Consider the following 15,213-nt stretch of genomic DNA (forward strand, 5'->3'; position numbering starts at 1 on the left):
ATATATCTATGTAGAGAGATAGATAGATAGATAGATAGATAGATAGATAGATAGATATATATATATATACATACATACTCTGCATCCAGTGTAGCCTATATCTACAGTGCATTCTGTGGTGTTATGTTTCTAATACACTTTAGGTGGTGTACACAGTATCTAATACAGTGTGTACAGTTTCGACTACACTTCTGGTCGTGTACACAACACAGTGCAGCCGTAGTACAGTTTCTACTACTTTTCTTGTGGTGTACACAGTATCTAATACAATGTGTACAGTTTCTACAACACTTCTGGTGGTGTACACAGTACACATTACAGTGCAGCCGTAATACAGTTTCTAATACAGCGCAGGTGGTATACACAGTATCTAATACAGTGTGTACAGTTTCTACTACACTTCTGGTGGTGTACACAGTATACAATACAGTGCAGCCATTGTACAGTTTCTAATACAGTGCAGGCGGTGTACACAGTACCTAATATAGTGTGTACAGTTTCTACTACACTTCTGGTGTTGTACACAGTACACAATACAGTGCAGCTGTAGTACAGCTTCTACTACATTTCTGGTGGTGTACATAGTATCTAATACAGTGTCTAGTTTCTACTACACTTCTGGTGGTGTACACATTATACAATACAGTGCAGCTGTAGTACAGTTTCTAATACAGTGCAGGCAGCCTACACAGTATCTAATACAGTGTGTACAGTTTCTACTACACTTCTGGTGGTGTACACAATACAGTGCAGCCATAGTACAGTTTCTAATGCAGTGCAGGCGGTGTACACAGTATCTAATACAATGTGTACAGTTTCTACTACACTTCTGGTGGTGTACACAATATGCAATACAGTGCAGCCATTGTACAGTAGCTAATACAGTGCAGGTGGTGTACACAGTATCTAATACAGTGTGTACAGTTTCTACTAAACTTCTGGAGGTGTATACAGTACACAATACAGTGCAGCTTTAGTACAGTTTCTACTACTTTTCTGGTGGTGTACACAGTATCTAATACAGTGTGTAGTTTCTACGACACTTCTGGTGGTGTACATAGTACACAATACAGTGCAGCCATAGTACAGTTTCTAATGCAGTGCAGGTGGTGTACACAGTATCTAATACAGTGTGTACAGTTTCTACTAAACTTCTGGTGGTGTACACAGTATACAGTACAGTGCAGCCGTTGTACATTTGCTAATACAGTGCAGGAGGTATACACAATATCTAATACATTGTGTACAGTTTCTATTACACTTCTGGTGATGTACACAGTACATAATACAGTGCAGCCGTAGTACAGTTTCTACTAATTTTCTGGTGGTATACACAGTATCTAATACAGTGTGTACAGTTTCTACTACGCTTCTGGTGTTGTACAAAGTACAAAATACAGTGCAGCTGTAGTACAGTTTCTAATAAAGTGCAGGCGGTGTACACGGTATCTAATACAGTGTGTACAGTTTCTGCTACACTTCTGGTGGTGTACACAATACAGTGCAGCCATTGTACAGTTGCTAATACAGTGCAGGCAGTGTACACAGTATCTAATACAGTGTGTACAGTTTCTAATACACTTCAGGTGGTGTACACGGTATATAATGGAATGTAGTGTGGTGTTGCAAAACAAAAAATACATCATGTCTGGAACTCCACCAAGGAGAGGCAGATGCTCACAGGCCACTAAAAGAGGGCAAGCAGCCTCTGTGTCTAAAGTCAACAGTGGTGGTCATGGACATGGTGCATCCTCTGCAGGTGGCCCAGGGGCACGCTTGTCCTTTTTTTCTGCTGCTGGTCCTGTTTTTGAGCCAGAATATGCGGAAGAGTTGGTGGAGTGGATAACAAAGTTGTCCTCATCCTCCTCATCCTCTGTCACCCAGGCTCAGAGTAGTTTGCCTAAGCAGCTGCCAATGTGGCCTATTACACTGGCTCCTTGTCCACAGTCACTCCTTCCGTAGCCCCACCAGCATGCAGAATTATTTGACCACAGTGTCGGGTACATGCTGCTGGAGAATGCGCAGCAATTTGAAGGCTCCGATGTTGGTTCCCAGGTTGAAGAAGGAAGTAACGTGAGCCTAGAGATAGGGGGTGCCCAAGAAGGACAAGAAACTGGCAGTCATGTTCCCCCAGCTGCAGCATACTGCCAACTTTGCTCCGGTGACGAGAAGGGAGGGGATTATGGGGTCACTGACTGTACTTGGGTGTCTGAGAGAAGAGAGGAGGAGGCACAACTCCAATGAGGCAGGGTGTCCTCTAGGGGGCAGCTTAAGGGCAGCCACCCTATTGCATCACACCGCAGAGCTCAGCAGGTACAGGACACTGCTGACTCCCCGCTGACTTTTAAAAGTTCATTGGTGTGGGCCTTTTTCGGCACGTGTGCAGCAGATCGCACCATTGCTGTTTGCAACCTATGTCTGAAGCGGATCAAGCGTGGCCAGAACAGCAGCCACTTGGGTACCACATGCATGACCAGACAAATGACGACCTGCCATGCAGTCCATTGGCAACAGCACTTGAAAGACCCACATCAAAGAAAAAGTAGGACTTCTCCTTGCTCATCATCTGGGATCTCCAACCCTACTATACCTCCAGTCCTCTCAAAAACCTGCACTGAGAGGAATGAAGGTATAGTGTCCCAACTACTTGCAGCCAAACTGCTAGCAGTACACCACCATCTGATTTTAGCAGGCAAATTTCCCTACCTCAATTGCTGAACCATAAAAAGAAATTCGGTCCCAGCTATCCACATACCTAGCGTCTAAATGCTAGCTTGGCCAAATTGCTAGCACTGTAACTGCTGCCTTTTCAGCTGGTAAACTCTGCCCCCTTTATCGTGAATTTGTGGAATGTGCTGTACCTCAGTGGCAGGTTCCAAATTGTCGTTTCTTTTCACGGAAGGCCTACCAGCATTTGGAAGGCAATGTTTTGGCCTCATTGGACAGGGCGGTCAGCAGTAAGGTTCATTCTACTTATGGTCCAGCAGGCATGGGCAGGGACGTTACCTTTCCTTTACGGCACACTGGGTAACTCTGCTGGCAGCTGGAAAGGATGCAGGACAGGGTTCAGTGTTGTTGGAGCTTGTTCTGCCACCACGCCTCCAAAATTCTAGTGGTGATTCTGCCACAGCTCTCTCCTCTACCCCTCCTCTTCTTCTTCCTCTATGGCCTCTTCTGCAGATTTGTCCTCTGAACCAGCAGTGCTCCTTCTCTCCGCCCTCCGACAGGGACACTTGACCCATGTTCCATGTTTGGCACATGTCCTGTATTTGGTGGTGCAGCGGTTCTTGAGCAGGTACCCAGGCTTACAGGATCTCCTGAGGCAGGACAGAAAAGTCTGAGGTAATTTCCGCCGGTTATACAATGCCAGTGCCACAAGGCCATTCCTGCGGGCCCGCCAAACACACAGGAAGAAGAGGAGGATTGTGTCAGCATGAATGTAGAGGATAATACTCAGCAGCAGTCTTCAAGGGATGGTTTTCAGTCCCCAGAAACCCAAGGAGTTGTACGTGGCTGGGAGGAGGTAGTTACGGATCATGTGATCCTTAGTGACCCAGAGAACTTGAATGCCCCTGCAAACTTACGCTGCATGGCCTCCCTGATTCTGCAAAGCCTGCGAAAGGACCCTCGGATTTGTGGTATCAAGGAGAGGGATCATTACTGGCTGGCAACCCTTCTTGATCCAAGTTACAAGGGTAAGGTTGCAGAACTCATCCTACCTTCACAGAGTGAGCAGAGGATGAAACATCTTCAGGAGGCCTTGAAGAAAGGTTTGTGCAAAGCATTTCCAAACACTGGGAGGTTACAATTTCCTGGTGCTGGACGTGTTGCTGAGGCTTCGTTCAGTCGATGAAGAGCGGTGGAGAAGGTGGCCAGCTGACCAATGCCTTTAAACAATTTTTCAATCCTCAGCACCAAGGTCTGATCGGTTCAAGCAACCATCACCAGCGTCTGCAGGAATATCTAGGGGCAAGAGCACATTCAGTGCTGCTGGAGGGTTTGTAACGAATCAAAGAGTGCACCTTTCCACAGACTCCATTGATAGGCTCACATTCATAAAAATGAATCAGTCTTGGATCAGCAGCTATCAAGCATCTGATGCTGATGTAACTGCTGTGGATGTGGGATCTCTTGAAGACTGCCTGTGCTGACTGTCCTATTCCTCCTCAATCTTGATGCTAGCTTCCAACAATATTTTTGGTTTAGGGCACCACCACCACCACCCAAGGCCCAATTGTTCTGCCCCTGTTTAACAGGGGCATGTAATTACAATTATTGCTCTAATATTTCACAGCAGGGCCCGTTCCTGCGCCCAACAAGAGTATCTGTGAGGGTTTACAGTGGCACCACCACCACCAAAGGCCCAATTTTTCTGCCCCTGTTTAACAGGGACATGTAATTACAATTTTTGATATAATATTTCACAGCAGGGCCCATTCTTGCGCCCAGCAAGAGTATCTGTGAGGGGTTACAGTGTTGTGGCACCATCACCGCCCAAGGCTCAGTTTTTCTGCCCCTGTTTAACAGGGGCATGTAATTACAATTCTTGATATAATATTTCACATATTTCACAGCAGGGCCTGTTCCTGCGCCCAACAAGAGTAACTGTGAGGGCTTACAGTTTCTGGTACCACCAACACCTAAGGCCCAATTTTCTGCAGAGTATATAGGGCAGGCCGTATAATATATATACAGCTGTTCAGAGTATATAGTGCCTGGGGGACCCCCAGGCCATTTTTTTAAAAAAGTGGGTGCGGGGTTCCCCTTAATATCCATAACAGACCTGAAGGGCCTGGTATGGATTTTTTTGGGGTATTTTTGGTATTTTTATCTATATTGCTGGGATCCGACAATACATTACAGCCGCAAGCAGTTTTAAATGACATTTTTCCTTTTAGAAATGTCATTTAGCTGTGGCACTGTTATAAACATGGGAAAGATGCGCTACTTTGCAGGCATACTAAGGACACCCCCACTCGCAATATTTAAAGGAATATTTCATTTTTATTGTTTCACTTTAAGCATTATTAAAATCACTTTTTTTTGCATTGATACATGTCCCCTGGGGCAGGACCCGTGTCCCCAAACACTTTTTATGGCAATAACTTGCATATAAGCCTTTAAAATGAGAACTTTTGATTTTTCGTGTTCGTGTCCCATAGGCTTTTATAGGTGTTCGAACAATTTTTTTGCCTGTTCGCATGTTCTGCTGCGAACCGACGGGGGGTGTTCGGCTCAACCCTACTTACAGTATATTTTGAAAAATTCGAGAAATAATAGAATACACTGACTGGACCATGGACACGATATAGAAATGCATGTTATATTTGTAATTTTTAGTGACATAGCTTGGGATTTCAAAGTAGACTTTATGTACTAAACATTTATTATGCCAATGAAGAACAGTGTCTTGGTATTCCTGACTTTTTGTACAGATTTGGGACCAGATCTAGAATGTGTATTGGCTGTAGGAAGTCTTATGCCTCACACACATGATCGGACTTTCCGACTACAAAACTGTGGAATTTTGTCCGAAGGGTGTTAGCTAAAACTTGTCTAGCATACACAGGGTCACACAAATGTTGGCCAACAATTACGAACGTAGTAACGTACTAGACGTACTACATGGTTTATCAGCTCTTTAGCGCCACCCTTTGAGCTCCTTCTGCTAATTTCGTGTTAGTAGAAGTTTGGTGAGTGTTGATTCGCACTTTTCTTTTTGCACTTTTCTTTTCGCGTTTTTCATTTAGTGCTTTTCAGTTTCTGAACAGCCGTTCGTCAACCAGACATGTTGCGGAATCGGAGAAGATAACGTGTTATTTACTATTGGCCTTGGAGTTATTGCTTTGACATAATTTTTTTGGTTGAATAATGATTTGATTTGGTATATTTTCTATATTTTTTGGATGCATAAAATGCACATTTTGGTTAAGTTCTATTGGCAGATAACATGTCTAATTTTATTTGTTTTCTTTTTTTAATGCACAATAAAAAAATTGTGGAGAATAATACTTGGCTATGTGTTTTACTTCAAATGACAGTTTGGGAGAAGGCAGTTACATTTAAAAAAATACAATGTAAAATTGACAAGGGACACCAACATAGTTGTATCTTTGATCTTAAAAACTACAGGATAATGGTGTTGTGGTAACTTGCCCAAATAAAATTTAAAAAAACATAATGATATTATTCTTGATATCAGTAGAAAAAAAAAGCTTTTGAAAATTTGTTTGCAATAACTCCATCAGTATCACCAGCAAAGCAGCTTCATTATTATCCCAATAAAGAAGAAGAGAATTGTGTGCTGCATTTGGAGATTTCATAATTTGCCACGTCACAAATGTTAATTCTCCATTACAAACGCTAGTTTACAAGACCGACCGCTCGACCGCTTCTGCTTCCGAGCATGCATGTTTGTACTTTGGACTTTTGTCCGACGGACTTGTGTACACACGCTCGGAAAGTCCAACAACACACATTTGTTGGCGGAAAATTTGAGAACATGCTAGCCAACATTTGTTGGCGGAAAGTCCGACAACAATTGTCCGATGGAGCATACACAGGGTCGCACTTACCGCCATCAACCTCACAACCAACATTTCCAGTCGGAAAGTCCGATTGTGCGTACGGGGCTTTAGTGTTTCACCAAAACAGGGTTGCTGGCCCACAGCCTCTCTGGGAGATGAACGATCATACTGCTGAACAAGACCTTTCAGTGAATCTTCTCTGCTCTACTGGCTGTAAAGTAAAGAAACCCACCAAGCAGAAAAGAATCTTAAGGAAAAGAAAAGCCATTATCTTTATAATGTCTAAAATTGGCAGTCAGCATTAAATATGCTTTTCACACAGTTGTTATGTCCATATTACAGAACCATTAAGAACAGTGGTAAGTAGTTAGTGTGAACTCCCATTATGTTCATTAAGGTTTTAAGGTTTGCTTATTCAGTCAGACTGAATTTGTTAAATAATGATAAAATATTTGGCAGTAACATTAAATTTAGACCAAATAGAAATGGGGAAATTGAAATATATGCACAATAATTTTGTATTTTAAACTAAAATGTCTTGCGGTGTTTCTTTAACTAAAATATCACACTGGAATAACAATACAAACAAACCACTGTCTCTTTAAAGAAATTGTCACAATATAAAAATTTTGGTACAAACTAATTGCCTGCAAGTATAGGTGAGAGGACTCCCTGACTGTGTGACATGACCCTCTTTCTCTCACCCCCTCTCTGTCTCATCCCCACTCTTGCTAACCCCCCTCTCTGTCTCTCACCCCCCTCTCTGTCTCTCACCCCCTCTCTGTCTGTCACCCCCTCTCTGTCTCTTACCCCTCTCTGTCTCTTACCCCCCTCTGTTTCTCATCCCCCTCTCTGTCTCCTACCCCTCTCTGTCTCATACCCCCCTCTCTGTCTTTTACCCCTCTCTCTCTTACCCCCCTCTGTCTCTTACCCCTCTCTGTCTCTTACCCCCCTCTGTTTCTCATTCCCCTCTCTGTCTCCTACCCCTCTCTGTCTCATACCCCCCTCTCTGTCTCATACCCCTCTCTCTCTTACCCCCCCTCTGTCTCTTACCCCTCTCTGTCTCTTACCCCACTCTGTCTCTTACCCCCCTCTGATTCTGACCCCCCTCTGTCTCTCACCCCCCTCTGTCTCTCACTCCCCTCTCTCTCACACACACCCTCCTTGTCTCTCACCCCCGCACCCTCTCTTTCTTACCCCCCCTCTCACCCCTCCCTCCCCCTCACCCCCGCCCCCTCTCTTTCTTACCCCCCTCTAACCCCTCCTTCGCCTTTCTCTCCCCCCTCTCTCTCCCTCACCTCCCTTTCTCTCCCCTTGTCAATCTGTCTCCTACTTTCCCATCTCTCTCTTTCCCTCCATTTCCTACCTCTCCTCCCCTCTCTCTCTCTCCTCCCCCTTCTGTTTCTCTCCTTCCACTCCCTCTTACTCTCTTAGTTTCTAATAGGAGCTTCTGGCATATTTCAGGTTCTCAGTGAAAAGTGCATTCTGTCAGTAGATTTTCCATATTTTGTCAGTAACAAAAAAAAAAGTTGTGGGGGATTGGAAACCCTGTCAGAAATGAGCTGAGTGGGAGGTGAATGGCTGCACAAGTCAATTAACCTCTCAGTCATCTGGCATCTTTACCATACTTTGTAACCAGCAGGAGCTACCTACAGCCTGCAAAAACCACACCTAATGTTTGCCGCTCTGGTATTAGGGCCCAAATTATGATCTTGCACACAGACCTACTGTTTTCAGAAAAAGGTCCCTGGATGCGTCATAAAGATTGCTGCCACATGGCAGCCACCTTTAAACCTGGAAGTGCCCAGCGGCTTCTATAGAAAGAAGCTGGGAACTTCCATGTAGGTTATGCTGCGGTAGATATTTAAATGCCCCCTCTATGCAGCAATATGTAGGTGGGGCTTTGTGTGGGTGTGGCTTGAGTGTTGAACACAAGGGGCGCCGTTATCTTCTATTGCCCTGAGGCCCCATGAGTTGTCAGTCCGCCACCGGTTAAACATTTACAAACTGGAGTTGAATGGTACTTTAAAAGCTTCAACAAAGCTTGCTGAAAGCTCTGCAATTGTTTTGTCAATGCTTGCTGGTCTTATACAAGCTGAAGCCTGTGTTGTTATTGTTGTATTCTAATAGTATTGAGCGCTGCTGTCTTTGTTTTTTTAGCATTTATTTGATCACATTTTGAATTTAATTTGCACTGAGCGCAGGATTTTGGTTTACACAATAACTCTTTGACAACAGAAAGCTTATATTTAAATAGTGCAAAAATGAATGAAGTTGTGTTTTCACACAGGGAACCCTGCACAGCCCACCTCTCTGCATTACATGAATCCTTATCAGCTGAACGCATATGGCATGGCACTAAAAGCAGTTGGAGAAATTATTCAGGATTATGACAGTGATAAAATGTTCCCTGCCCTAGGATTTGGAGCAAAGTTGCCACCTGATGGAAGAGTATGTCATGAGTTTGCTTTAGTAAGTTATTTTAATCATATTCGTTTTGTTGTTTTTTCAACTGTGAGATGCTTCATGGACAAATAAAATCTAGAGTTTAAGTTCATCCAAAAAGGTTCATCTATTAACAGGATAATATATGTGTTGTTATATAAACTGTGTAAGCCAAGCTTTTCTAATCAGATGCACTAGAAATATCTATGATGATTAAATATGATTTTAACCACTTCAATACCGGGCACTTTCACCCCCTTCCTGCCTAGGCCAATTTTCAGCTTTCAGCACTGTCACACTTTGAATGACAATTGTGCAGCCAGGCAAAACTCTGCCCATATTAATTATTTTTATTTTGTTCCTACAAATAGAGCTTTCTTTTGGTAGTATTTAATCACCAAAAAAGGCCGAAAATGTTGAAAAAAACATTTTTTTTTTTGTTTCTGTTATAAAATTTTGCAAATAAGTATTTTTTCTTCTTCACTAATGTGCGCTGATGAGATTGCACTGATGGGCGCTGATGAGATTGCACTGATGGGCGCTGATGAGGCTTGACTGATAGGCACCGATGAGGCTGCACTGATGGGCGCTGGTGAGGCCGCACTGATGGGCGCTGGTGAGGCCGCATTGATGAGTAAATGTCCCCTGTCACACTTGTTGGTTACCGGCTCTCCTTTCTTCACGCTGTGACAGCACTAAGGAAAGGAATACCGATAGCTGGCAAGTTTGTTTACATGTGATCAGCTGTAATCACATGTGGACACAGCTGATCACATGGTAAAGGACCACTGTGATTGGCTCTTTACCTCGATCTGTGAAAAGCTGTGTCCAAAGGACACACTGATCACTGAGCGCGCCTGATGCATGCCCCACGGGGTGCCTGGGAGGCATGTTCTGGGAGGATGTCTATGGACGCCTTCCCAGAACAGCAGAGCCAAGCTGTAACCGTCTTTCGGCTATGGGACGGTATTGAAGTGGTTAATCTTAATATATGTGTTCAAAAATAATTCCAAACCCTTCCTATTAAAATTGTGTGCATGAAGCAAAGCATTTTTGTGATTAGGCTTTAACCTCCCTGGCGGTATTCCCGAGTCTGGCTCGGGGTGGATTTTCAGTACCAAAAGTGGTAACCCCGAGCCAGACTCTGGATCGCATCACAGGATCCATATAGAGGTTACTTACCTTGTCCCCTGGATCCTGCGATGTCTCCCCGCTGTGATCTGCGAGCCGCCGTGTCTCGCTCGATTCACAGTGCCGAGCTCCATTCCCTGCGAGCGTTGCGACGCACGGGGACAGAGTTCGGCGCCAAATTCAAAAAGTAAAAAACACAGTAAAGATACAGTATACTGTAATCTTACAGATTACAGTACTGTATCAAATAATTACACATCCCCTTTGTCCCTAGTGGTTTGTCCAGTGTCCTGCATGCAGTTTTATATTATAAATACTATTCTTTCTGCTAGGAAACTGGAGATTGTCCATAGCAACCAAAAAGTGTCCGTTTACGTCAAAAGTGCTTTTAATCCAGCTAGAAAACAGCGATAATAAATTAGAATCACTTGCTGAATTGAGCGATAGTGATTTGTGGGGAAATCCGTCATCAAACACGGAAAGTAATGACAGCGACAATTCTGCAGCTGAGCAAACTTCAGTGTTTTTGATTTGATTATATTATTGAATAATTTTTATTATTATTATATTATTATTTGTTATAATTATTTATTATATTATAATTTTTGATTTTGCTTTTCAAACTTTATCATACCCGGGATGTCTACTAGACTCTTGTTTGGACAGATTTAAGTGAGTTATTCCTAAGAATTACAGGCCTACAATATAAAATGGCAGATTTCTGTGCAAAATAATTGTACCGCTTTCAGCATCAAAAATCTGAATTAATCATAGCGCTAGGGAGGTTAAAGGAAGCAGAGTTAGTTACTAGTTTTGTTTAGAGAAAGAAAGGGCTAACAACCCATGTCATGTTTTTATTGCTGTCTGTTTCGTCAGTTAGGAGATTAAGTAAATTTGTCTTACTGACCAATTTTACCAGGGCTAAAAGTCAAAGAAAATCCAAAATGTTGAGCGGCCACCAGAACAGGAACAGAGAAGTCTTCAAATTGGCCATTTGGTGCAGTGAACTGTCTAAGAAAGGATTTTGTTTACACCATAGAGCTGCCCTCTTGTTCCCTTTTCTTTGTATGGAACCGGAAGTAAATGGCAGTGTCCTCAGTGAAACATAGATGTAAAAAAATGGATCAGGATGTTAAATCTTCCATACGTCATCCAAAACAAAAAAAAGCAACGTTTTGGCTTTAGATCAAAGTTGACATATTTGTGGTCAATGTGAGTTTAGTAAAGTGATATTTGTGTTTCCTAGAAGGCTCCTCCACATGTCTGCATTTTCATTTACCTTTTCTATTGAACACTGGGGGCCCTGAAACCAAAGGAACTCTAATAAGCAGATCCCAAGCAGCTGCTGTGGTTGAGGGATTGGGCCCACCTCCATCGGATTTCCACTGTATTATCACTGTGCATGTAATATTTTTGGCAAAGCATGGCAACACTCCACAACCCAATGCTGTAATGCACATCCACTATCAAGGTGTGCTGGGTTGCCATTCAGGTAAAATCTATTTATTAGATGCATTGGATTTTATTTAAAAATGTCTTCTGTAATTTTGTGTTCTAGAATGGAAATCCACAAAACCCATACTGCCAGGGAATTGAGGGTGTTATGGAAGCCTATTACAGAAGTCTGAAAAGTGTACAACTATATGGTCCAACAAACTTTGCCCCAGTAATTAATCATGTAGCAAGGTAAAAAAATGTCCTAATGAGAATGTTATTATTGCGTATATAATTAATAATGCAGCACAGTTTGTGTATCCTTACATACTAAGACGATTGAATAAAAAAAAATGGTTTGTAGGAAAATCAATTAAAAAACGTAATAAGCAATTTATAGGAGCACATCAAAGGTGAATATGGCTGTTTCCAAAAAGAGTAAGCTGACGTCCTCTCTGATAAATGCACAGTACTAGCTTTTGTATCCATTAAAATCAAAAGGTCCTGTTATCAGACATTGACATATGTTTTGTGTATTTTTTTTAAGAAACCTATTCCTTTATTTCAGCAACATGAATCTTTTAGCTGAGTGGAATTTTCTGTGCACAATCTATTTTTCATGGTTTTTCATTATTTGCCATGCACTGCTTTTTCTTGTGGTTTTGAAATATACAATACATATTATTAAATGTCAGCAAACCCGAGACTTAAACACACATGGGCTCCAGTAGCCAACCAGGCAAAGAACATGTTCGTGCATATTAATTATTAATGCAGATTTAAGCATTCTTATTGAATATGGAAACATATATACATTTTCAAGTTAAAAAGGTTGTTTGTAGGCTTTACAAAGTCAGGACTTGTAGCATTTGTAAACTTGTGAATAGTGCCAACATTTGCTTCGTAACCCTGTGTTTTGCCCAAGCATGGTGAAGCATCAGAGTTACTTAAAGGAGAAGTATAGCCAAAGATATTTTGGCAATACTTCTCCTATAGATCACAAAGTCAGGACTTGTAGGGATAAGCATTTGTAAAATTGTGAATAGTGCCAACATTTGCTTCATATTCCTGTGTTTTGCCCAAGCATGGTGAAGCATCAGAGTCACTTAAAGGAGAAGTATAACCAAAGATATTTTGACAATATTTCTTCTCCAATATTCTCTCCACAGGAGTGCAGTTTGTTCATCACTTAGCCGGTCCAGGCTCGGGCAAGATCCCGACTTTACAGTCTGGATTTACTCAGATGCCTAGACCAGCAACTGACTCAGCCTCTCAGCAAGCCACTGGTAAACTGAGCTAGCTGTTCCCACTCCCTCCACAGCCCGGTGCTCCTGTGAGCACTGGAGGGGAGAGCAGAAAGCCAGTGGCTGAAGACCAAGCACTGAGCAATTTCTTGGTTCTCGGTCTTGGAGGTAGCAGAGGACAGCTGCAGCTGGGATTGGTGCTGATGCCAATTAGGTGAGTATGACTGTTTTTTAAAAAAAAAGCCATACTTCACTTTTAACTTCTTCAGCAGCATATTCTCACCTTTTCTCAACTATCCTGCCACTTTGTGTAAGCTCCAAGTGGACCTCATTTAGAATACTGTGTCCAGGTCTGGAGACCTCACTTACAGAGAGGTATTGATAAAATAGCACAAATCCAGAGACTGGTAACAAAAATGGTGAAAGGTTTGGGGGATAAAATATACAAAGAGTGACTTCAGGAACTTAATATGCATAGTCTGGAGGAAAGAAGGGAAAGGGGAGACATGATTGAAACTTTTAAATACATCAAGGGGGTGAATAAGGTTTAGCAGGGGCAGTTTTTTCAATATGAAGCCAAAATCAAGAACACTGGGACAGGACCTCAAACTAACTGGAGGAAAGTTCAAACTAATCTTAAAAAATATTATTTTACTGAGAGGGTAGTTGATGCTTGGAATAAACCTCCAGCAGAGGTAGTGAGACAGTCAACAGTAAATGGCTTCAAACATGCTTGGGACAAACATAGATCGATACTCAGACAAAAAAGTCAACACAAAAATACATTTTTAAAAAATGGGCAGACTCGATGGACTACTTGGTCTTTTTCTATGACTTGTCCGAGCTTGCAAAAGGCTGAGGACTCTCTACCCGTCTATATGACAGTGATGGGCCAATTGTCAGGCAGTAGCGCTGTCACATGGGATAATTAGAATGAGTCAAATGCTTCTTCACACCCAGAAGTACAGGTAAACAGGGGAAGGGCTCAGCCATTGTATATTGCTATTTTAGAGGTTTGATCAAACTGACCAGTCCAGCAGATACTGTATATCCATATTTTCTGCTATGGTTCCATAGGTCGGCACATAAATTATATTTTGTAGAAATTTTCACTGGGAGTTCTTGATCTCTTGTATAGGTTTAACCTACTGCAGATCTTTTCATGAATCTATATGATGGGAAAAGGTTACATTTTATTAAACCAAAAAGCCCTTTAAGGTTGTTAGGTCCCCAAGGACACATCCAACAAAGTGCAAACAAATATCTTCTTTTCCATCATTCAGAGTGCTAGCAGTTTTTGAAATAGATTTGATCAAATTAATAGCACTGACTGTTTATTGGTGCTTCACATGCTTTTATAAAGGTTCACACGCATTAAAAGGCTGTGTAAACATTTCCTACATAAATGTTGTACTTTTACCCATGGATACTGCCATGCCGCGTACACACATTCAGATTTCAGACATTCTTATATCGAAATCCTGGGATTTATTTCCAACGGATGTTGGCTCAAGCTTGTCTTGCATACACATGGTCGCACAAATGTTGTCGGAAATTCCGAACGTCAAGAATTCAGTGACATACAGCACGTACGACAAGCCGAGAAAAATGAAGTTCATTAGCCAGTGCAGCTCTTCTGCTTGATTCCAAACATGCGTGGAATTTTGTGCGTCGGAATTGTGTACACACGATTGGAATTTCCAACAATGGATTTTGTTGTCGGAAAATTTGAGAATCAGCTCTCAAATTCCGACAAAAAATGTCCGATGGAGCCTACACGCGGTCACAATTTCCGACAAGCTTCCATCGAACATTTGTTGTCAAGATGTTCGATCGTGTGTACACGGCAATACAGTTATATTCACTTTCCATTTTTTCAAAACATTAGCCTCTACGCTGACATGTTTTTACTTTATTTATAACCAGAAATAAAATAACCACTGATACATAAGTCAATTCATATATTCCACAGGGCCCTTTCACAAGGGCTGTCCAATCAGGTCCGCCTGTCAGTTTTTCAGGTGGACCTGATCGGAGCCTCCAGTCTCCCCTATGGAGCAACAGATGTCAGTGGTGACATGTCCGCTGACATCCACCACTATCTGATCCTGTCTGCAAAATCCAGATGGATGGTGGTCCTATTTTCCATCTGTCTGGCAGATCGGATTGAATATGATCAAATGAAAGCGGACAGTCGGTCTGTTTTCACCTGATTTCCCCATAGAGCAGAGTGGGACTGTGTCTGTCTCCACTCTGAGCAGTGAGCAGAGAAGGACCTGTCATCTGCCTTCTCAGCGGGGATCAACAGAGCGATCCCCCACTGAGCAAGCGGATTCCATTCCACAGAGGCTCCCATGTGAAAGGGGCCTTAATAGGTTTTTATTTGTATGCATTTTTCATCTATTTTTTTTAAAATTAAAATACTTAACAGA

At 42.3% G+C, this 15,213-nt stretch overlaps 1 protein-coding gene across 1 annotated transcript in view; it reads left to right on the forward strand.

Annotated features, from left to right (window-relative positions):
• The window catches only part of CPNE8 (copine 8), a 442,845-nt gene that overhangs the window by 392,132 nt on the left and 35,500 nt on the right, over positions 1–15,213 (forward strand). The window contains exons 15-16 of the mRNA XM_073619694.1: positions 8,818–8,999; positions 11,662–11,789. Of these exons, the coding sequence (XP_073475795.1) occupies positions 8,818–8,999; positions 11,662–11,789 (310 nt within the window). The remainder of the gene's footprint in view (positions 1–8,817; positions 9,000–11,661; positions 11,790–15,213) is intronic.

The sequence above is a fragment of the Aquarana catesbeiana genome, linkage group LG03 (genome assembly GCF_042186555.1).
Source record: "Aquarana catesbeiana isolate 2022-GZ linkage group LG03, ASM4218655v1, whole genome shotgun sequence".
Taxonomy (NCBI): domain Eukaryota; kingdom Metazoa; phylum Chordata; class Amphibia; order Anura; family Ranidae; genus Aquarana; species Aquarana catesbeiana.